The sequence below is a fragment of the Saccostrea cucullata genome, unplaced genomic scaffold (genome assembly GCF_032062105.1).
Source record: "Saccostrea cucullata isolate Sc308-1 unplaced genomic scaffold, CSIRO_AGI_Scuc_v1 ctg9101, whole genome shotgun sequence".
Classification (NCBI taxonomy): Eukaryota; Metazoa; Mollusca; class Bivalvia; order Ostreida; family Ostreidae; genus Saccostrea; species Saccostrea cuccullata.
In genome coordinates, this window is record NW_026926114.1 from 1 (window position 1) to 22,281 (window position 22,281).

The 22,281-nt window shown below is 32.6% G+C and overlaps 2 protein-coding genes across 2 annotated transcripts; one reads left to right on the forward strand and one right to left on the reverse strand.

Moving 5' to 3' along the window:
* Positions 1-2,068: 2,068 nt before the first annotated feature.
* LOC134270822 (protein claret segregational-like) lies at positions 2,069-15,424 on the forward strand. Its single transcript, XM_062753067.1, has 14 exons — positions 2,069-2,210; positions 2,385-2,502; positions 3,932-4,074; positions 4,512-4,544; positions 4,825-4,896; positions 5,060-5,211; positions 5,450-5,542; positions 6,325-6,405; positions 12,815-12,997; positions 13,333-13,497; positions 13,652-13,799; positions 14,292-14,428; positions 15,072-15,218; positions 15,350-15,424. Exons 1-14 carry the CDS (start codon positions 2,069-2,071, stop codon positions 15,392-15,394), a joined length of 1,659 nt encoding a protein of 552 aa, XP_062609051.1. The 3' UTR covers positions 15,395-15,424.
* Positions 15,425-20,652: 5,228 nt separating this feature from the next.
* LOC134270821 (cornifelin homolog) lies at positions 20,653-21,893 on the reverse strand. The gene is made up of 3 exons (XM_062753066.1): positions 21,762-21,893; positions 21,135-21,274; positions 20,653-20,802 (listed from the first exon to the last, which is right to left on the reverse strand). The coding sequence occupies exons 1-3, from the start codon at positions 21,886-21,888 to the stop codon at positions 20,707-20,709; spliced, it is 363 nt and encodes a 120-aa protein (XP_062609050.1). The 5' UTR covers positions 21,889-21,893; the 3' UTR covers positions 20,653-20,706.
* Positions 21,894-22,281: the final 388 nt, after the last annotated feature.

Here is a 22,281-nt window from a genome sequence, read left to right on the forward strand (position 1 = left end):
CCACACAACCCTAGCTATGTGACACCTGAAGAATATGTAGGAGCCCCCTATAATTTTCAAGAATATGCGAATAAAGAAGATATGGGCATCTTGAATACAACTGTGGATGGAATTGTTAACATGCTGTCCGCTCTTGACAACAAGATGAATGATATGAACAACAAGGTGAGTGATGTTCAAAACCAGCTGAATCATCTGAAAATTTACATCACTAAAATGAAAGGAGGAAGCACTTACCAGAAAAAACAAGGGGGATCCGGAGAGACTAAGAAAACAAGACAGACGGATCCATGCTTCATCTGTAATGAGTTAGGGCATTGGGCCCCAGATTGTCCCCGAAAAAAACAGGATTCGTGCTACAAGTGCGGGAAATCTGGTCATTGGGCTAATCAGTGTACAGAGGATGAGGAGGATCAACAATTCGTCAAAGAAATACAAAAAATGGAGAAAAAGCCTCAGGAACCCAAGAGGAAACTACCCCTGACCACTGATAAGGCACAGAAGAAGAAAAAGTAAATTGTTGTATTTTTTCACTTGAATAAAATCTATGTTCTTGTTTCTATTGTGTGTTATTTGTTAATGTTTTGAGGAAATCCAGTTTGAAAGATGATGCAACAGGTATCAAAAAGATGATGCAATAGATCTAAAAGATGATGCAACAAGTATAAAAAAAGATGATGCAATAGATATCAAAAAGATGATGCAATAGATATATAAAGATGATGCAATAGATCTAAAAGATGATGCAACATATGCACTGAATTGACCCGGCTATCCTTAGAACCCCCTAATCTGCACTCCCTTGACCCGCCTATCTCCTCCAGGGGCTGCACTCCCTTGACCCACCTATCCCCCCCAGGGGCTGCACTCCCTTGACCCGCCTATCCCCTCAGCCCCAAAAGTGCACTCAGTTGACCCGCCCATCCAGACGCCTTATACTACTGGGGTCACATCAGAGCGACCTTTAGATTATGAATACATGTACTAGTAAACACAAACACTTTGGCCATGTAGATTCAAGCCTCGGTAAACAATTCTCAAATTAATTCCACGGCTACATATCATCGTTATTGATACTGTCTTACGTTGAATTAAGGTAATTTTGGAATAAATTTTATGTATAGTCTGCAGTCTGGCATCTGAACGTGAATAATGCAAACGAAAGAGCACAAACTATACAAGATACCCCACACGTCATACATAACACAGCTTTTGCAATGCATATTTTGTTTACTACAAAACTCCTCGGGTGTTTTGGTTCGGTGGTGAAAACAAGAAACCCATCTGAACTATAAGCCAAGATTTCGGAGGAACCATTTTCTTTGGCTTATCGAAGATTCACTCTTACATGACCCCAAATAGGATGTTGTTAGATGTTTGAGAAGCAGTAGCGGATTCGGAACATCTAATTTTAATTAGATTGCATCCATCTGTGACATCAGTTTGGAATGTTATTGGTTTTACTATTAAGTAAAGTATTACAAAAACAGAATGTCTGTTTTTTTTTTTTTTTGTTCTCTGATGACATTGGACAAAGATATGCATACTTAAATATCATCATTTCATGCACTTTTTTTCGGTACATATTAGATGAAAGCATGCTAACCGCTTTTTAGTACTTTCAGTACTTTGATTGAAAAGGGGCAGATAACCCCCAAAAAATTAACATTGAATTTCATGTATTGCCCTGGGACGATAAAGCCAAACTGTACTAAAAAAGGCAGGTTGCCTGAACATTAAAAGTTTCAGGAGTAAAAAAAATGTAAAGAATAGAACATTGTTAAACGTCAGGCGGTTCGTGTATGGTTTCTACTAGCATATTTGTTTCAAATGCGAATATCAATTTCAAAAACAAGATTTTAAAAATTCACTTGGAATTGAGCTTATAATGAAAATGATCATTTACCGTACAGAAAAGATTAACAGAAATATTTATTGATCACTAGATCAAACAGGTTCATTGCACAGAAAACATTTCAACCTTTTTCTTTATTACATCCAATGCCGAAATATTTCTTCACTTTTCCGTGAGATACATACTTCTTTCTACTTAAATGATGTATTTGATATGTTAAGTGAGTTTTTTTTTGTAGGTTTCTGTGCATATTTTAATGTTGATGAAAAACGAATAAAAGGCCTGTATGCTGCAGACTGTTCTACATTTACTACTCCCTGTCCTACACGATATCATTCGACTGAAGCATTTAAGTGTAAGTGATCCTCCTAAAGCAGAAGATGTACTAACCTTCCTGTTTTCCTGTTTTGTTGAGATTCTAAATTAAAACAAACAAGAAAATATCTTGTTATATGAAATATAGCTTTGAAAATATCGAAATATTTACATATTCTATGAACATGTTGAAGCTATTTTTTTAATTCTGCAGATCCTGCATGTTATGATCTTACTAAGGTATATGTAACTGTCGCTCCGAATCCTAGTCCTACAACCATGTCAACCAACTCCATAGTCGGATCTTCTGAAAGCATGAATAAAAAGACCAAGTACTTTCTTCTTTATTATTCTTTGAAGGGTTAATTCAAATTTAGAGTTGCTTTTTAATAAAAGGAACTAGTAAAATTACCAACCTTGTCTCTGTTCGTTTGCAAAATTATTTTGTTAAGAACATTTTGATTGTACACAAACGTACTCTTAAATTGTCATCAAAATAATGCTTGAGTTTCTGATTGACAATATCTATGTTGATTTTGGTGACCATATCTTCTAACAATCTATTGGAATTCCCATGGGTACAAATTGTCCATCGTTATTGGCAGACCTATTATTGTATTCATATGAAGCAGAATTTGTGCAAAATCTTATTCGTGAAAAGAAGAAAACACTTGCAGTGACCTTCACTCGACATTTAGATATATCGACGACGGATTGATAATTAACAATGGTAATTATATCCATTCCTATGTCGATACGATATATCCTGATCTTAAGATAAAAGATACCACAGAGTCTGGCAACTCTGTTTCATATTTGAATTTTTAATTGAAAAAAGTCGTTAATGGTATAATAACACCTAAGCTTTATGATAAACGTGACGACTTTATCTTTTCAATTGTCAACTTCCCTTACTTATGCAGCGATATACCTTCATCACCTGCATACGGAGTTTATATATCTCAGTCGATTCGATACGCAAGAGCATTCCCCACGTATGAACAATTTTTAAGCGAGGAAAATTATTGACATAAGTTGATGAAACAAGATTATCAGCAGTCTTGTTTAATGTTATCATTTCATAACTTCTATGGTCGATACAATGATCTTGTCAGGAAATACGATTTATCATTGGGTGAAATACTGACTGACCTTTTTCATACTTATTTTGGTCCATTATTTGCACATTGAATTGACGATGGACTTTTCTGTTATTACCCGATCATGAAAAGTTGCACTCGGCGGATGTGACCGGTTGGCAGGGGAAGCTCACTCCTCCATGGTACCTGATCTAATGTTTTGGAGCTCCGTGTTTGCTCTGTTCCTATTTTGTAAATTTTATAGGCGTTTGATCTTGAATACCTTTTGTTATCTCTATATATATTAATCTAAAAAATTCTATAATGAAAAAACGGAAACTTTGGGTTGAGTTTAAATAATATTACTGGAATACTGATGATAAAAAAAGAAATACGTATTACATCAAAAACTGTCACAGTGTTCAGATTAGATAGTTATTTATTACTGGCAATACCTATATATTAAAGGACATTTTTTTGCATACGATTAGTAATTATTTAATATGAGCACTGCAGCAGTTTTGATGTATTACGTTTTGTTATTATTAACATCAGTATTCTAGTAATTTCTCAATTAACTTCGTAAGTTATTTTGTATTTTGAGAGTAAGCGGTTACCTGAAACTGACATTATAAAATTTATTTCAGCAGAATATTTACACTATCCTTATTCTGTTTTTCAGAAGTATATCTGTTGACAGTGATGATAGCCCTGTTTTACCAATTATCCTGCCTGTAATTATTATTATCATCCTCAGCGGTATTGGAATAGGCATAGGAATTGTAGTATGGAGAAAAAGGAAAAGACCCTCACAGACCGAACAAAGTGAGTGGACGTATGTTGAAATGAATCTGTATGTTGGTTTTATGAAGAAAATATTTTTTAGAAATTCAATTTTTCAATTTTGAAAGAAAATTAATTCGAGTTATTTAAGATAGAATTTCATTTTAAATGATTTTTTTTTCTTTTCTTACGATTGTTTTTCTCAACATACATTCTTTTCACCTCACCATAAAAAGGAAATTTACATAGCTGGGGATATTGTGTAATGCATCGTACCGAAAGAAAAACATTTTGATGAATGTTTTTCTTACGGCCATGATCTGTAAGGCTAAATATGACAAATTCCTTAAATTGGACCTCTTATGAAAATGAACATTGTACATTTCTTTAAGATTTACTGAAAAGTACTTCAATAATTAATTTAAAACCCTATTTAACTGAAAAGCTTACTTTTTGGTAATGTCTTAATGTATTTCTAGGACAGGATCTCGAGGAAGGAACACTTTCATTAGGTTTGTTAGAACCTTTCCAATACATTTCAATTAAAATCTTTGACAATCAAGACATTAAAAAATTAGTATAAAATTACAGTTTCGTATATACTTTTGAATGATTAACTGGTCTTGATATATTTTCTTGCTTTACAGAAAATACACATCACATGGAAGAAAGAGAAAAATTGTTAGGTAATTAAAAATGTTTCTGATGGAAAGCTACAAAGAAGGCTTGTTAGTCCACTAAACATCCTATTATCTTTTGTATGAAAAATTACATCATTGAAATATTTTTTAGAAAAACCAGAAGATACAGAAAACGAAAAAGAGAGAGAGCATAATGCATTGATAGAGGAATTGAAGAGGCAATGTAAGAATACAATACTTTTTATATTTATTTCATTATTTATACATATAAAATTAACTCGATAAACGTAGTTTAGATAAATTCAAATTAACCAACACCCAAAATTAGAAAATCAGCTCAGTGAATGTGAAAACTAATATATTAATAAGTCTACCAATTTGAATAGATGATGCACAATTAAAGGAAATGTCCAGAAAAATTGAAATATTACAAGATCAGCAAGATCTACAGGAGAAAGACAAGACAGCTTTAAAGCAGAAGGTGATAGAGAAATATCAGGAATGCAAACATCTTAATAACAGACTACAGGAGGCAAAGGTATGAAAAAGAGAGATAACGATTGAATCTATTTCAAAATAATTGGTATATGTTGATAGGCAAACTACAAAAAAATCGAACTACTTAAATCTATAATTTAATTTTCATGTAATGTTTTTAAATTATTGAATAAAAGAGATATTGAGCTTAATTGAATTAAAAATACAGTGGGTATGAAAAGTTTATTATGCACATGCAAGTTTCAAATTATGAATATACAAAGGTCAACTCATTTTAGGGAAATATTCGGGTACTCTGTCGAATAAGAGATTGTGATGGCCCAAAGTGCATATCCGCGGACAGCAAGGTTGTTAAACTGATCGAAACTGAGGTAATTATATAGGATTCCTTCACTGTAAAGTTGATTATATTGAAAACCACCGTGGGAAATTAATTTTTTAAGAATTGAAGAAACAAATAAGAAAAAAATATCATAATGTTTAAACTTTTTATTGTACTGCTTTTTTACGCTTTTTTTTTTTTTTTTTTTTTTTTTTTTTTTTTTTTTTTTGCTAAAGACACATTTTACATGAAACTGGCAGTAAACATTCAACCAAGTTGATTGAAAAAAAGGAAAGTTAAGGTGCCTAATTGTTATATTGGAGATATTTGTACCTATCCTTCTGAAAAAGGATGGGTGATTCTTTATTTAGCACTCTATTGATATATAAAACAAATACAATACACTATACATTTATACACAATTGTCACATGAAGTAATAGTATTGATATGATGAGGTCACATTGAAAAGGGCATTACCATTATATCCTGCTTTGTTTGATTTAATTATTAGTATTAAGTTATATAATTGTATAAAAGATACCTCAGAAAGTTTCAAATCGCATTTATGATTTCATTCTGATGTAATTTGAAAAACAGTTATATTAGAATTAGGTAAATTAGGCCCCTTTTTGTAGCCTTTACTGTGGATTTTGATCGTGTAAAATTTTTGGCAACAGTTTAATATTGATTATACTTCAAGAAATCAGAATACTTTGATTTTTTTTCTATTTCAAGTAGTGAAATCAGTGTATCTTTCTTACACTTACTCTTTATTGCGTTCTTTATGTCCTAAATCCAGTTTTTATTCTTATTTTTGTTTTTGTTTATAGAAAAAGTACACTTTTGAAAGAGTTTTTGGAGAAAAAAGCACACAAGAGGACGTTTACAGCGAAATACAAGAGTTAATCAGGGTAAATCTTTTAAAAAGAAATTAATCTCGTGAGAATTTTCACTTTTAATCATAACGAGAAATTCATGTAAATCGTCTTCTGAATAGTATCAGACTACCTCAACTTATCTGTGAGAGGATGATTGTTTGAGTATGTAAATATATATTCGGGTGAAACACAATTATATAGGGAACAGTAAGGTTGCACTCGGGGGTAAAAAATTAATGTCTTTATTTTGCCCCCAACATATTTTCTCTAAAAAGTAGAGTATCTAAAGGATCTGAAACATAAACGGTTTTGTGAAATTCACATTAGAACTTTTTTTTTACCAGCTGATAATAACCTCATTTTCACAGGTTACGGACACTACAAGTGTTGTTTTCTTTGAAATAAATATTGAAAAATGTTTATAAGCTCTATTTTTTTCAACTGCTCACAACCAAACAACATAAAAAAATACAAAATATGGACAAAAGTTTGACTAAAAAAGGTGGCATTATACTTTAAAATGAAAAAAATCTTACTTCGTACATTTTTGTTTAAAATGGTAGTATTTTATTTCATGTGAACTCGATCTTTAAAACCAATCTAAATAAAGAAAAAACTATACATAAATAACACTTTTTATGTGTTTGTTGAAATATAAATGCTTTCATTAAAATAGGAAGTTTCATTTTTATAAATTTTCTAAATTAATTTGAAAGCTTCATTAAGTTACGGACACTACAAAACCCAATTATTTATGATTGGCTTTGGTTTGTGGTTAAAAAAAACCATTTTATAAATTTCTGAACTATTATAAATCACATTTAAATGATTATTAAATACAAAGTACATACAAATTAGGTATTGTTTCAAGTAAAAACAAACTTGCAGAACTAATGTCAATAGAAACAAATCCACTTAAGGAAATCCTGAAACTTCCTTTTTAGCTCACCTGAGCCGAAGGCTCAAGTGAGCTTTTCTGATCACATTTTGTCTGTCGTCCGTCCGTCCGTCCGTCTGTCTGTCCGTCTGTCTGTCTGTCCGTCCGTCCGTCTGTAAACTTTTCACATTTTCGACTTCTTCTCAAGAACCACTGGGCCAATTTTAACCAAACTTGGTACAAAGCATCCTTGGGTGAAGGGGAGTTTAAATTGTTAAAATGAAGGGCCAAGTCCCCTTACAAGGGGAGATAATCAAGAAAATACAAAAATAGGGTGGGGTCACTAAAAAATCTTCTTCTCAAGAACCACAGGGCCAGGAAAGCTGAAACTTATGTGGGAGCATCCTTGGGTAGTGTAGATATTAAATTGTTAAAATCATGACCCCCGGGGGTAGGGCGGGGCCACAATAGGGAATCCAAGTTTTACATAGAAATATATAGAACAAATCTTTAAAAATCTTCTTCTCAAGAACCACTGGGCCAGGAAAGCTGAAACCTATGTGGAAGCATCCTTGGGTAGTGTAGATATTAAATTGTTAAAATCATGACCCCCGGGGGTAGGTCGGGGCCACAATAGGGAATCCAAGTTTTACATAGAAATATATAGAACAAATTTTTAAAAATCTTCTTCTCTAGAACTACTTGGCCAGGAAAGCTGAAACATTTATGGAAGCATCCTTGGGTAGTGTAGATATTAAATTGTTAAAATCATGACCCCCGGGGGTAGGGCGGGGCCACAATAGCGAATCCAAGTTTTACATAGAAATATATAGAACAAATCTTTAAAAATCTTCTTCTCAAGAACCACTGGGCCAGGAAAGCTGAAACTTATGTGGAAGCATCCTTGGGTAGTGTAGATATCAAATTGTTAAAATCATGACCCCCGGGGGTAGGGCGGGGCCACAATAGCGAATCCAAGTTTTACATAGAAATATATAGAACAAATCTTTAAAAATCTTCTTCTCAAGAACCACTGGGCCAGGAAAGCTGAAACTTATGTGGAAGCATCCTTGGGTAGTGTAGATATTAAATTGTTAAAATCATGACCCCTGGGGGTAGGGCGGGGCCACAATAGCGAATCCAATTTTTACATAGAAATATATAGAACAAATCTTTAAAAATCTTCTTCTCAAGAACCACTGGGCCAGGAAAGCTGAAACTTATGTGGAAGCATCCTTGGGTAGTGTAAATATTAAATTGTTAAAATCATAACCCCCGGGGGTAGGGCGGGGCCACAATAGCGAATCCAAGTTTTACATAGAAATATATAGAACAAATCTTTAAAAATCTTCTTCTCAAGAACCACTGGGCCAGGAAAGCTGAAACTTATGTGGAAGCATCCTTGGGTAGTGTAGATATTAAATTGTTAAAATCATGACCCCCGGGGGTAGGGCGGGGCCACAATAGGGAATCCAATTTTTACATAGAAATATATAGAACAAATCTTTAAAAATCTTCTTCTCAAGAACCACTGGGCCAGGAAAGCTGAAACTTATGTGGGAGCATCCTTGGGTAGTGTAGATTCTAAAGTTTTGAAATAAAAAAAGGAAGGGGGTTGTTGGGCATGATAGGTATAGCAAGAGGGGGAATCTGGTAAAGATCTGCATCATCCAAGTTACTCAGGTGAGCGATGTGGCCCGTGGGCCTCTTGTTTCACATAACTATATAACTGAAGTGCAGAAGAAAAGTTCTCTACTTCATTAAAGTTTTAAGAAAACTATTTAGAATGTATGTACACTGATCAATAAAGTTAATGAACCAAATTTTAGGGTTACGGACACTACACAATACTTTAATTTTTCACAGGCTTGAGGATGAAGTTTTTGTTTTTCATCCTTTTTCCTAACTTTTTTTCAGCATTTCTTTCTCGTTTCAGTTTCTCCCATTTTTTTTTATTCTTCAGATCTCAACTGCATCTTTTAAAAGCATACCATAACCAATATACTTGGAATAAATATATACACATGTAACTTTATACAGGTGTTGTGTGCGAGTAGAAAAGTCAAACCTTGAAAAATAAAGCTCACCACTATTTCTTCAATTATTTTTTTATTCTGTGAAGCATTCTATTTTTCTTCAAACAGTTAAATATACAATACTTTATCTGAAATTGGTGTAATTTTAGTTGTTTTCTTTTTTGCAATTTTTTGTAGTGTCCGTAACCAAATTACTTCCCCTCTGTTTAACATTTAGAATGCAAATTTACTTGCATTTAACACATTTTAAGATATTACCTAATAAGCAACTAGACAATTGAAGCAATATATCACAAAAATATGGTTATGTAACTCGTGATAATAATTTCTCACTATTTTTATATTTCATTGTGGGTGTCCAATCATTATTTTAGTACTTGCAGTAAAGAAAAAAAAATCATGATCTAAATCAATTCCAGCTAATAAACTTTTTATCTCTAAATTTAATAACACACTGTTTCAAAAATTTATCTGTAAATTTTATGGAGAAAAAAATAAAGATATTTCATTTTTCAACTTTTGGTTACAGACACTACACACTCTATTATTTAAAATGGGATGAAACTTAACCTTAAATAGTGGAATTTCAACAATTTTTCTTAAATGTAACACCTGTTGACTTAAACTATGAAAAAATAATGACATGCTATTTGACTTAAATCCTAGGATATCAATAGCATCTGCCAATATCAAGGTGATGTAACACCAAGGATCTTGTATATGGAAATGGTGCAATCTGGGTTTCCCAAATTAGTTGCATTATCAAAATGAGGTAGAAAAATAAAGTATATTGACTAACTTGTTAAACAAACTTCTAACCCTTGTGAATAAACTAGAATTAGTGTTTTAACACCGCCTGTTTCAAAATGCGTCAAGTACAGGTTACGGACACTACAGGGTTTTGTAGTGTCCGTAACCACATTTGTGATCATAACAGAGAAAAACAGTGCTGATGATCAGGAAAATTACAACACATCTCAGCATCTATTTGAGATGCCTATCTAGGAAATTAGTTCAGATATTTATAGAGCCTTCCAATTTCACAGAATTAAAGTGGTTACGGACACTACGGTTTTTTGTAATAACTTAATTTTCCACATTAAAACATGATGAAATTTCATTACAATGGTTACATTAACCCAACTTTTTTCTGTAAGTAACAGAGCATTAATACTTTGATTTTAGACATAAATCTGAGAAATAAATGATATGGACATTATTTTTATTTGGCATAATGAGATGGGTAAAATTATGTGAAAATTGTATAACATTGCACCCTAATTACATTTTCTTTCATATCTCCAAAAGTTGTTATTCAATCCTGAAAATTCAAGCACCAAAATAATTTGTAAAATAAATTCTAAAGTCTGATAATGATCATTGGCATGAAAATGTATGATATTTAACAATTATTTCAATTGAAAAATGCTATGATTTCAAAGCGCAACCGCATAACGCTGAAAAAAAAGTCATTTTGGGGGTACGTTTTTTGCATTTACTTAAATTCTGTTTAGGCTAGATCAACAAAATTTTGCACACAAGTCCTTTATAAGTATGCCTATAAATGAATTATGATAAATTACATGTAAAGAAAATAACATTTTCATAAATCATGTATAACAATGTGGTATTCTTAATGCGCCCTATATTGTGTTTCACCCGATTAAAGACAACTTACGTAGAAAACATTTTACTATCACTTCTAGCGACTGAAAGTGATTCTTCTTTAATATTAATATAATTAGGTCACCTGAGTAAACTCAGGTGACCTATTGCTATCTGTTTTTGTCCGTCGTCGTCCGTCGTGCGGTGTGCGTCGTGCGTTAACATTTAAACATTTTCAGCTTCTTCTCTGAAACCACTGAACCAATTTCAACCAATTTTGGCATATAGCATCTATGGCTGAAGGGGAACAAAAATTGTGAATTTCGTGGTCCCTGCCCCCCTGGGGCCTGGGGGGTGGGGCAAAAGCCACTAAAATTAGTGCAATCTTTAAAAATCTTCTTCTTTACTCCCAGACATCAAGCAGTCAAACTGTTGGTATGATTGTAATCAGCATTGAGTCCTCTACCAAAATTGTGAAATTCATGGCCCCAGGGTCAGGGGTTCTGGTGTTAGGGTGGGGCTCTATTGATTTAATAGTGAAAATGCATTAATTCTTTGAAAATCTTCTTCTCTGCTCCTGGGTATCAAATAAACTAATTAAGTTCATAGTTATGATGAGCAAGAGTGCCTCTTCCAAAATTGTGAATTTTATGACCCCAGGGTCAGGGGTTCCTGTGTTAGGGCTGGGCTCTATTGATTTTATAGTGAAAATGCATTAAATCTTTGAAAATCTTCTTCTCTGCTCCTGGGTATTAAATAAACCAACTAAGTGCATAATTATAATGAGCAAGAGTGCCTTTACTAAAATTGTGAATTTTATAGGTTTTGGTGTTAGGGCGGGGCTTTATTGATTATATAGTGAAAATGCATTAAATCTTTTAAAATCTTATTCTCTGCTACTAGGTATCAAATAAACTAACTAAGTACATAGTTATGATGAGCAAGAGTGCCTCTACCAAAATTGTGAAATTCATGGCCCCAGGGTCAGGGGTTCTGGTGTTAGGGCGGGGCTCTATTGATTATATATAGAAAATGCTTTAAATCTTTGAAAATCTTCTTCTCTGTTCCTGAGTATTTAATAAACTAAGTACATAGTTATGATGAGCAAGAGTGCCTCTACCAAAATTGTGAAATTCATGGCCCCAGGGTCCGGGGTTCTGGTGTTAGGGCGGGGCTCTATTGATTATATAGTGAAAATGCATTAAATCTTTGAAAATCTTCTTCTCTGCTTCTGGGTATTAAATTTTCTAATTAAGGACATAGTTATAATGAGCAAGAATGCTTCTACCAAATTTGTGAATTTTATGGCCCCAAGATCAGGGGTTATGGTGTTAGGATGTGGCTGTATAATGATTATATGGTGAAAATACATTACATCTATGAAAATCTTTTCTCTACTCCTGGGTAATAAGCAGAATGAACTATTTACATAGTTATGATGGGATGGGCTCTTCTTCCAGAATTGTGAATTCCAAGGCCCCTGGGTCAGAGATACCAAAATGGGGAGGGGGGGTCTACTTATATACTGAAAATGAATTGTTTGAAATCTGCTCCTTGGTATTAATCAAACATTTTTGATAAGCAAGTGTGCCTTTTCAAAAATTATGCAATGTGTAGACCTAGGGTCAGGGGTTCATGTGTGGTAGGAGCACTTATGATTATTGCTGAATATTACTGATTAGTTGACATACTTTTTTGTTCCCCTACCCTGCTTATCCATATTAAGTAAACAAACTAAACAATTGTAAGTGTATAATTATGATTAGCAATGGTGCCTCTTTCAAAATTGTGAATGCCATAGCATCTAGCTTAAAACATGAACCAAATTCAATCATTTGAAAGTTGTTGCATGATGCTCAGTGACCTATAAGGCCCATGGGCCTCTTGTTATTTTATGTGTGTGTCTGTTTTTGATATCTTGCAGAGTTTCCTTGATGGATACAACTTGTGTATATTTGCGTATGGACAAACAGGGTCTGGTAAAACATACACCATGGAGGGAGCGAACTGGAATAATACAGCAGGAGATGCAAGCCTAGGGATAATACCCAGAGCAATGAAACAAGTGTTTAAAGCAATTGAGGATCTGAAAGTTTGTGGCTGGAAGGTAGGAATTTAAGTTTTAAATTCTGATTTATAGAACAAATAATGTTAATTCATTATGCATATGTGTATATTTTTCTTTCTTCCTTGCCTCTTATAATGAATTACTAATGAGAACTGCAAAAAGTATGAAGTAAATACTGCATGGAAATATTTAGATAAGACATAAAGAAATGTTAAATAACAGAATAAATGCATAATGTAAGGCATTGTTGTTAAATAATTCATGAAATCTATGTGAATACACTAAAATAAATATTTCGAAATCTTGAGAAACTTTAACAAAGATTTTTTTTTGTTTTCCGGACATTTCAATAAAACAATGAAAATTATTTTCAGTATCATTTAAAAGCATCGTATATGGAACTCTACAATGAAAAAATTCGTGACCTATCAAAAGGTTTAACTGATAATGAGGAACATTTAGTCAGGTATCCAGATGGAAATAAGGGCAAAGCAGAGGTCACAAATCTTACTGAAAAAGACGTTTGTAACGAACAAGAGGTCTGTAATAAAACAATCTAGTACGAATAGCACACGATCTATCCTTATTTTACAATGACTTAATTCTAGAAGGAAAATGGCTATAATTTATTTGCTTGTCTGAAACATTTAATGAATATCTAATTCCAAAATGCTTAATTCTAATTTTCCCTAGGTATTGAAATTTTACGAGAAATGTTCAAAGAATAGAACTTCGGCAAAAACGGAGAGAAATGAAAGATCTTCTAGAAGTCATGCTATATTTAGATTAGAAATGACGGGAAGAGTGGAGGATGTAGAGGGCAGAAAGGATACCTGTTCAGGTGACTGTAATGTTGATATCATTTATTCAATTCGTACCCGACGAAGTAATACAATCAAAATCAAATGAAAAATTTACCAACTGAAGATGAACTATACCTATTTTGAAAGAAAAAAAAAACAAGAAGAATATTTTGAGTATTTTATTTAAGACCAGAAAATGATATGCAAAATATCCCCAGCGAAGTGACATGCTTAGCTTCTATTTAAAGTTTTATGGAATGAGCTTTTGCAATTAATGGCATTCAAAATATTAATATATCTAAAGTTTAGATTATTAGTTGTTAAAATGTCAAATTTTTAATACAATATTTAAAAAACGTAAATCAAAATGTGATTTCATGTTTCAATATTAAGCAATTTGTGATCAAAATTAAATATTATTAACGGAATTTCCTGATAACTTCTTGATAATTAATGGTATGACTACAATGGCGACTATTACTATTGAACATCATATTCAACTTGGAATTTTTGGGATTTTTTTTTATTAGGTACACTTACCCTAGTAGATCTAGCTGGCAGTGAGAAGCTAGCGACTTCTGTGACAAGTTCTACAGGTCAAGAAACGAAAAATATCAACCTTAGTCTTTTGGAACTCACTAAAATTTTACGTAGTCTTCGATCAAAGGTACATTTTATTTCGAGAAAGAAACATATCCTTAAACATTAAAAAAGGAACATTCCGTACTAGTATTTCATGGAGTTTCATCAATGAAAGAGCATTTTTGCAACATTGATTTTATTTATCAGTAAATATTTTTAATGAATGACATTACAGTTTTATTTCAGTCATATATAAGGAATATTTTAACTTTTACAAATCAGCTGTTTTATGATCATTTAGCCGGTTATTAACTTATTATTAATAATTTTCTACAAAAAAACGACAGAAATTCCTCTTTCTTGACCGTTCAGATCCCAATAAGAGACTAGTCTGGCATAAATAAAATGATGTACATGCTCAGTCTTTGGTATTTAGTGGGCACGCTGTGACCAAGGAAGGGGTAACATTGTCAAACAAATATTACAAAAATAAAAACGTCATTGAATATTTTACTTTTGAAAATCTAAGGGACATTCTCTTGTATTATATCGATGAAAGTCATCATGAACCATGATTGTGTTATTTCATTTAACTAAATATCTTTATTAATATTATTTTCTTTTTTCCATCTTGCATTATGAACACTTGCAAATAATCAGAACATAATAAAATTATTTTTTTGGTATGTATTTTTTGTAATAATGCACGTTCACGTTTCATTTTATAGGATGCTTTAACATATAGAAATTCGAAACTTACGTACCTGCTGAAAAGTTCATTGGGAGGCAACAGTAAAACACTAATGATTGTAAATGTGTCCCCGTCTATTGAATGTCAAAATGAAACACAAAGATCTTTGGACTTTGGGAAGGAGGTATGTTTCATGTATCAATAGGTAAAGGAAAAAAAATAATCTTATAATAACTCGTGTTTTTTTTTTTTTTGTAATTAGCAAAGCAATGTTATGATAAAATTGATAAATTTTAAAAATTCTTTATTTTGAAGGTCAGTAAAGTTGTACTCGAGAATGTTCCAAAGAAGAATAAATAATCAGATTAAATGTGTCATCAACTTTTGTGATTGATTGTTATTTGCGTCCTTTACTATCGTAAATTAGACTGTGATGAACGTATATATTTAATTACTGGACAGATTAAACTACATGTGTATGTAGGACAAATAATTACAATAGCCATCTAAACTCCTATTTAAGATAATTTTTATGCTGGGTACAATTCTTTTAATTCAAACAGTCTTGTACGAGGGTTGTTCGTAAAGTTCGTGAACGATGTCAAATCTTCGTTACAATACTCACTGGAAATTTGAAATAAGCACACTATAATATGTAAAAATATTTGTTTTCTTTATGTGTGAAGTTTCATTCCATTTGATTTAACAGAAACTAATTTACTTCATTTTAGAATCAACATGTTTTGTACCCGCGGAGCACACTTAACGGCAATGTAACGTCAACACATAGCGTGAAGAATTTCAAAAAGATACTATCCCTACACATTCGACACAGTATATTCCAATGCCCATTCATTAAATCCTTCTTCCAATACTTGACATTTATTTTTTAAGAATTGATCTCGTTGTATAATTTCCTTTGTTAAGGTTTTAATTTCTCTATTACTTAACTCTGCTTTCACAGGATAAGAAACTCTGAAGCGCCTATGACTTTCCTTTAAAGTGGCTGGAACGTTATTGTTGACAAACCAATCGTGTAGAATCGTTCGTGTATCGTGAGTGATCGTTCGTTTAACGTGCAAGATCGTTCGTGTATCAGACTCAATCGTGTGCGTTTTTAATCGTGCGAGATCGTGCGTTTAGAATCGTTTAAATTTCGTTTTGTAAGTTTTTATCGCAATGTTATTTGTAAAGAGAGCATTTCCCTTGTTTGTTTTTATTTTGTTATTGTTTTATTAATTAAAATCCAAATAAAATGAAAAAGCGCAATTTATATAATAGAATGCAGAACGAACTAATTATCGCCCGTAAACAAGCAATAAAGTAAGTCGTACAATGTTAAGTTCTCGTCAAAGAGCGCGATCAATATTGTATTAAACCGTACTTTGAAAAATCTGATTTTATTTTTTATTTACTTCTTATTGTGGTCAAGATAATCTTGAAATCAATTCATTAAAAATTAAATATATATATTTTTTGACAAAGAAATAAACATTTCTCAATGCTTACATAACTAGTTAGTCGACAAATATACATGGACACGGGATGGTTTTCGGGAGTTTTGATTATCTGTGTTTATCTCTTGAGCCTATTTGTAATTAATTAATTTTAAATTTCTGCAAATAAAAAAGTTGAATAATTGGCAAGTTTATCAGACATTGAATCATTGGAAACATATGGATAAAATTTGTAATTATAATTTAAGTCATTCCATGCTGCCATTTTTGTTCAATCGTATCCCCCTTTCTGCATATCATGATATCCAATTCAATCAAATTATACGACCCACATGCATGTACATCGTCTAATAGAACAAACAAAATCCATTTTTTTTATCGGAGAATTACCTTAGAAATAATTATTTTTAATCTAAAATATTAAGTCTTGCATATATTTAGTTACAGAAATATCATTTTCCGTTTTTTTCTTCAAAGTCTATGAAATAATATTGCTAATTCTTTGAAATCTTAAATAAGTTTTAAGCCGTATTTCGTTTTGAAAATATTGAATCCTAAATATTTTGAACTATTTTGAGTGAAGAATCGTGCGTTTGCGTTAGCAATCGTGTAAGATCGTGTAACGTGTAGAATCGTGAACGTGAAGGATCGTTCGTGTATCAGGTCTAATCGTGCGTTAATCGTGCGGAATCGTTCGTGTAACGTGATCGTTCGTGTAAGTTGTCAACAATAACGTTCCAGCCACTGTACGTTCCAACTTTTAAAAGTTTTGTTCAGATTTTTACGGTAAAACCGTTTCTTCACAGATCATCCTCATCCGATACAGAGTCTCTGTCACTCAAATACTGCCTGTACTATTTGTACACACATGCACAACTCGCTTGATACATTTTCTTGATTCCTTCAACATTTTTAGTGTTCATTCAGGATTTTTCCGGAGAAAAACTCAAAATTTCATCGTTATCTGCTTTTCCGTGACGTTCTAAAAGTCATCGTTTTGCCGTTTTCAATAAGGACTACCTATCTTCTGAAGTTGATTTCTTTTCAACAAAGCAAAATATAGAACCACTATTTGGTATACGAATCGATGTAACAATTCTCAATTTGAATTTCTAGGTTGTTTTTCGTTTTTACTCCATTTTACAGATAATATGACTACCTATATTATTTAGTGTATTGCCTGTAATTTACTAAATTTTGACCTGCTCCGCGATCCGACTTTTGAATTTTTAAAATCTGGATAAGTTTTGAATAAATCGTAATATTTTGAAAAAATTAATGCGTATTATTTGAATTTATTGTTAAAATATTTCTACCAAATTTGGATAGCATATGACGTCTAATAAAAAAGATATGACAGTTATCCACGAACTTTTCGAACAACCCTAGTATAATGAGTTTATTTTACATTATTTTGTATATAAAAAAAAGTTTTTTTTCTTGTTTTAGTTTTTTGCTTGTTTAGCGTTTCTTTGTTCATTGGTATTGAGATGCCCACATTTGTTGGTAGAGAAGAGCAAATTGTATACCTATACTTTGGATTCTAGCAGAGAGGAATATTTTACGTGCTAGCTCTTACAAAGAACTCTGTTTATAGACCGAAGAACTAATCTTCAAGTCCCACAGTAGTATTCGAACCTGCGACGTTAGGATAAATTCCTTACTCCACGATCGACCATTAGAACAAACGCCCTAACCACTGCGCCTAGTGCGAATCTTGTCTTTAGTTAGTAGTGTTGCTCAGAGTGAATATTAAGGATTGCAGATATGCAAAGTTGACATCGTTTTTAAATATAAGAAAAGATTCCTTCGAATTCATTGAAATATGGTAGAGGTGTCAATTTTTCATAAGTTTAATCTAATATATTCGGTCGGTAATGCAACGCAAGTGTTAAAAGTAGATTTTTTAACTATTCTTTTCTATAAGCCCTAACCCGTTTCATGAAATATGCCACCGGCGTGAAGCATCGTTGTTCATAACCTCATGAATCTTAAAAAAAATTATTTATTTCTTAAATAAGTACTATTTCAATATTTAATTCTTTTACTATTCAATATATTACATATTATAATGCAGAATTGTAAGTCAACTACAGCAAAACTCGTTTAGTACGAACACGGATATTGCGAATTTACGGATATAACGAAGTCGTCTTGGATCCCCAGCTATATAAATTTAATGAATTTCTTATACGGTTAAATTTTGGATATTTCATAGGTCCCAGTGATTTCGTTATAACCGAGTTTTCATTCATTCTTCCACGCAAATATTTCGTCTTCTCTATGTTACCGAGCAATAAAGGAAAATATTATGAATCATATGATAGTATCCATTTTATTTATTGAAGTATAAGATAAAGACATTGACATGTAACAAATACAAGGAATACATTCGAAAAAATACAAGTTACATATAGTTACAGAAATATTGACAACAAGTTACCGTTTATGCAGCATGAATATAAGATAGAAAAATGTTCTGTAGCAAAATGAACTTGGAACTTACAGACAAATATAAGAATTTACTAAGACAACGTTAACTGCAAAAATACGATAAAGTATAAACTTCGAAATTAATTTAATATGTCATACCCAAATCGTTAAAAGTAAAGTAACAAATCATTAAATACGAAAGTTACATACCACCAGATGCATCTGATATCAGCTGGATATATAATTTCTTCTTTAGATGTAATACTGTTCAATTTTGCTAAGTTTGATTGATTGATTGATTGTATATTGTTTAACGTGCCTCTCGAGAATTTTTCACTCATATGGAGACGCAACCACTTGCCGGTGGAGAGCTGCAAATTTTGTCCTATACTCGGCACTCAGGGCCATTGAGCAGGGGGGATCTTTTTCGTGCCAGCAACTACTGCGACACAGGACCTCGGTTTATACGGTCTCATCCGAAAGACTGATCTCCACGTCCCACAGTAGAATTCCAACCCGCGTCGTAAGGATCATCTCCTTACTTCGCCTCTTTAGAGCAGACGCCCTGACCACTGCGCCAGGCGGGTGTCTTGTTTGGTTTGAACGATTACTTACCACTTTACAAATAATGTAATTTAGACTAACATATCCCATTACATTTGCTACGTCATAGTGGAGTTTTAGGAGAAGCGCTGACTTTTACAATTGGCGGCTTTCTTGGTTATTCAAACGTCGGTTATGTATGGAAGTACTGAATTGATAATAAATAAGAAAAAAAATAATAGTGGATATTGTTATGGTTTTAAAGACACTAACATTATTCATAAACACAAGAGATGATTGGAGGTAGATTAAATTTACTTATTAATATCTTATCAATCAGAGAGGTTGTATCTTCATTTATTTTCCTTTTCCAAATTAATCAAATGAAGAAAAAAAAACGTCATGAGAGGAAAACTTGGCAGAGGTCGATCACGGTGGAAAAGGAAGGGGTTGAGGGAAGAATTTTTGCCGTTCCTTTCCAAGACGTCGTAATACTGGCTTAGAAATGACCCATTTTTATTGTTTTGTCAACTGTTAAGCTAAATATTTATACTGCTATTAGCTAAAGAGCTTCCATACATTTTCTAGGTGTAAAAGCCTACTACCAGACATTGAAGTCGTAGATCCAGTGAGTTCAAAATAGGTTTTTCCACAAAGGGTTTGAATTCCAGTAAACATTAACTGCATCCGGTTTATATAGCGCTTCGGTTTCTTTTATTCAACTCAGGTAGAAATTCATCATGAAATTCTTCATGAATAAAAAAAATATGCGTTGGCTTCATTTCCTCATTTATGTAAGAAACAATTATATTACCTTTTTTTCCATTGATAATATTTATTAATATCTCTTTGTTCACTCAACATCTTTTAAAAAATAAGAGAAACACCTCAAAGTCTGACAAATTTGGATATTTGATTAATAAAAAGGTATTTATGATAAGTTAAGAAGGTGAGGGTCCCACTATATATGTCATTTAAACATGACAAGCAATATTCCAGAACATTGAAAGTTGCAAACTTAATAACCAAGAGCGATTGCGACAAGTGAAGGAAAATCGTTAAAACAAGGCATCTGAAGTAAAATGCGACAACAACATCAAAAAATGAACTAATATATTCAACACAATAATCTATATTAAGATACGTCTGTTCATCCATGAAAGATATGGATATGTTCCGTTATATTAACTTTTGTATTTGATAAAAAAGAAGATAATAGATGCCAAGATGACGCAGCTTTTATAAGACTCCCATGTTGTCGAGCTCCCTTTGCATCTGACACACCGCACATGCGCCGCAGAATGACAACACCAAACAGTCATTACAAGCTGATCCCTATGAAACAAGTCCAAGATGTTTAAATCAAGTATCTTATAAAACTAACTACTAATGAACAAGGCCGGAAAGTAATTTAAATAAGATTATAAATCTTACTTTGAACTATTCGTAATGGTTATTTACTGATAAAACTAACCATTAATGAACAAGTCCGAGAAGTTTAAATCAATTATCTGATAAAACTAACTTTTAATGAACAAGTTCCAGAAGTTAAAATAAAAAGATTGATTAATAGATTATTCTTACTGGGTATTTAAGCCATTTATATACATGTATATCAAGTAATCCAAAGAAAGAATATTTTGCATCGAAAATTTATTTAATTTAACCTGGATGCCTCCGATGGTTCTTATTCTGCTCCTCATCAGGACTGTTCCACCGGGGACACAGTAAGGCATACAGCAGCACTCCCCAGTCCTAGAGGCCAAATTACAGACCGTACATGGCAGACAGAAGTACCCCATGATGCCTGTTTTTCCATGTAAAAAAATGCAAGAACATAGTAAATGTTTAATAAGCTTATCTTAACAAAGCATCTCTTGATTTTAGAATACATGGGAATATATTGATACTTATGTCATTTCTGCAGAAAAGTATCAGTGTATCTCATAAAGAAGTTCAAATTCATTTTGATAAAACGCGTTGTTCTTTGGCAAACGAATCATTCTCATGAGGAAATGCAGAAGAAGATTTAAAAAGTAAATGAGGAGACAAACTCTTACAAGTAAAAACTCTTACAAGAGAAATGCGAATACACGTATCTCTTTTTATTTTCTGAAAAATGGACAACCTATAAATTCTCAAACGTTTTCCAATGTATTTTATTTTGGTAATATGATATATTGTTTCAATGGTCTCATGGATGGCCTTTGCATAGTGTTGCGAAGGAATAGCAAAAACGTAATGCTCTATTATATTGTACAAAACAATTTAAAGATAAAGCAATAATCACTTACATGAACCGATGTCTGAGAAGCAATCAAAGAGTCCAGTGGTCCAGTATCTGTGACCCTCTATACCGGTCACCATCAGGGGATTACCTGATCCTGCTACAGGCTGCTGAACAACCACTGTGGTTGACATTTTGATCAGAGTCTCTAGTGAAGTTTATATGACTGTAATTTAAAGGAACGTAACGGATAATTTACAAGTATGTTGAATATACTAGTTTGTTATACCCCTATATAACAGTTCCTATTTAACTCTATACGAAAAAGAAGTCCTGCATTTTGACTGTTCCGGCGACTGAACTGTTAAAATCGACTGTTCAAAACAAGACTATTGAACGATGACATCATATGGCAGTAAAACGAGTTATCTTTCCTGTCGTTTGGTTATAAACAAAAATGGAAGATGAACGCTTCGGAAATGCCACAGAAGAGGAAATTGGGGCTATTTCAGAAAGTAGGGGTATCAAAAACACAAAAAATTGAAGTGGAAACGGCAGAAAACATTCTTAACAATTATCTTGTGACC

Coding starts and splice junctions, on each gene's coding strand:
- LOC134270821 (XM_062753066.1), bottom strand. CDS start 21,888: ATGTCAACCACAGTGGTTGTTCAGCAGCCTGTAGCAGGATCAGGTAAT. Junction 21,275..21,761: donor CTTCTCAGACATCGGTTCAT/GTAAGTGATTAT, acceptor ATGGAAAAACAG/GCATCATGGGGTACTTCTGT. Junction 20,803..21,134: donor GAACCATCGGAGGCATCCAG/GTTAAATTAAAT, acceptor CTTGTTTCATAG/GGATCAGCTTGTAATGACTG.
- LOC134270822 (XM_062753067.1), top strand. CDS start 2,069: ATGTTAAGTGAGTTTTTTTTTGTAGGTTTCTGTGCATATTTTAATGTT. Junction 4,897..5,059: donor AGAGGAATTGAAGAGGCAAT/GTAAGAATACAA, acceptor CAATTTGAATAG/ATGATGCACAATTAAAGGAA. Junction 5,212..5,449: donor ACAGACTACAGGAGGCAAAG/GTATGAAAAAGA, acceptor AACTCATTTTAG/GGAAATATTCGGGTACTCTG.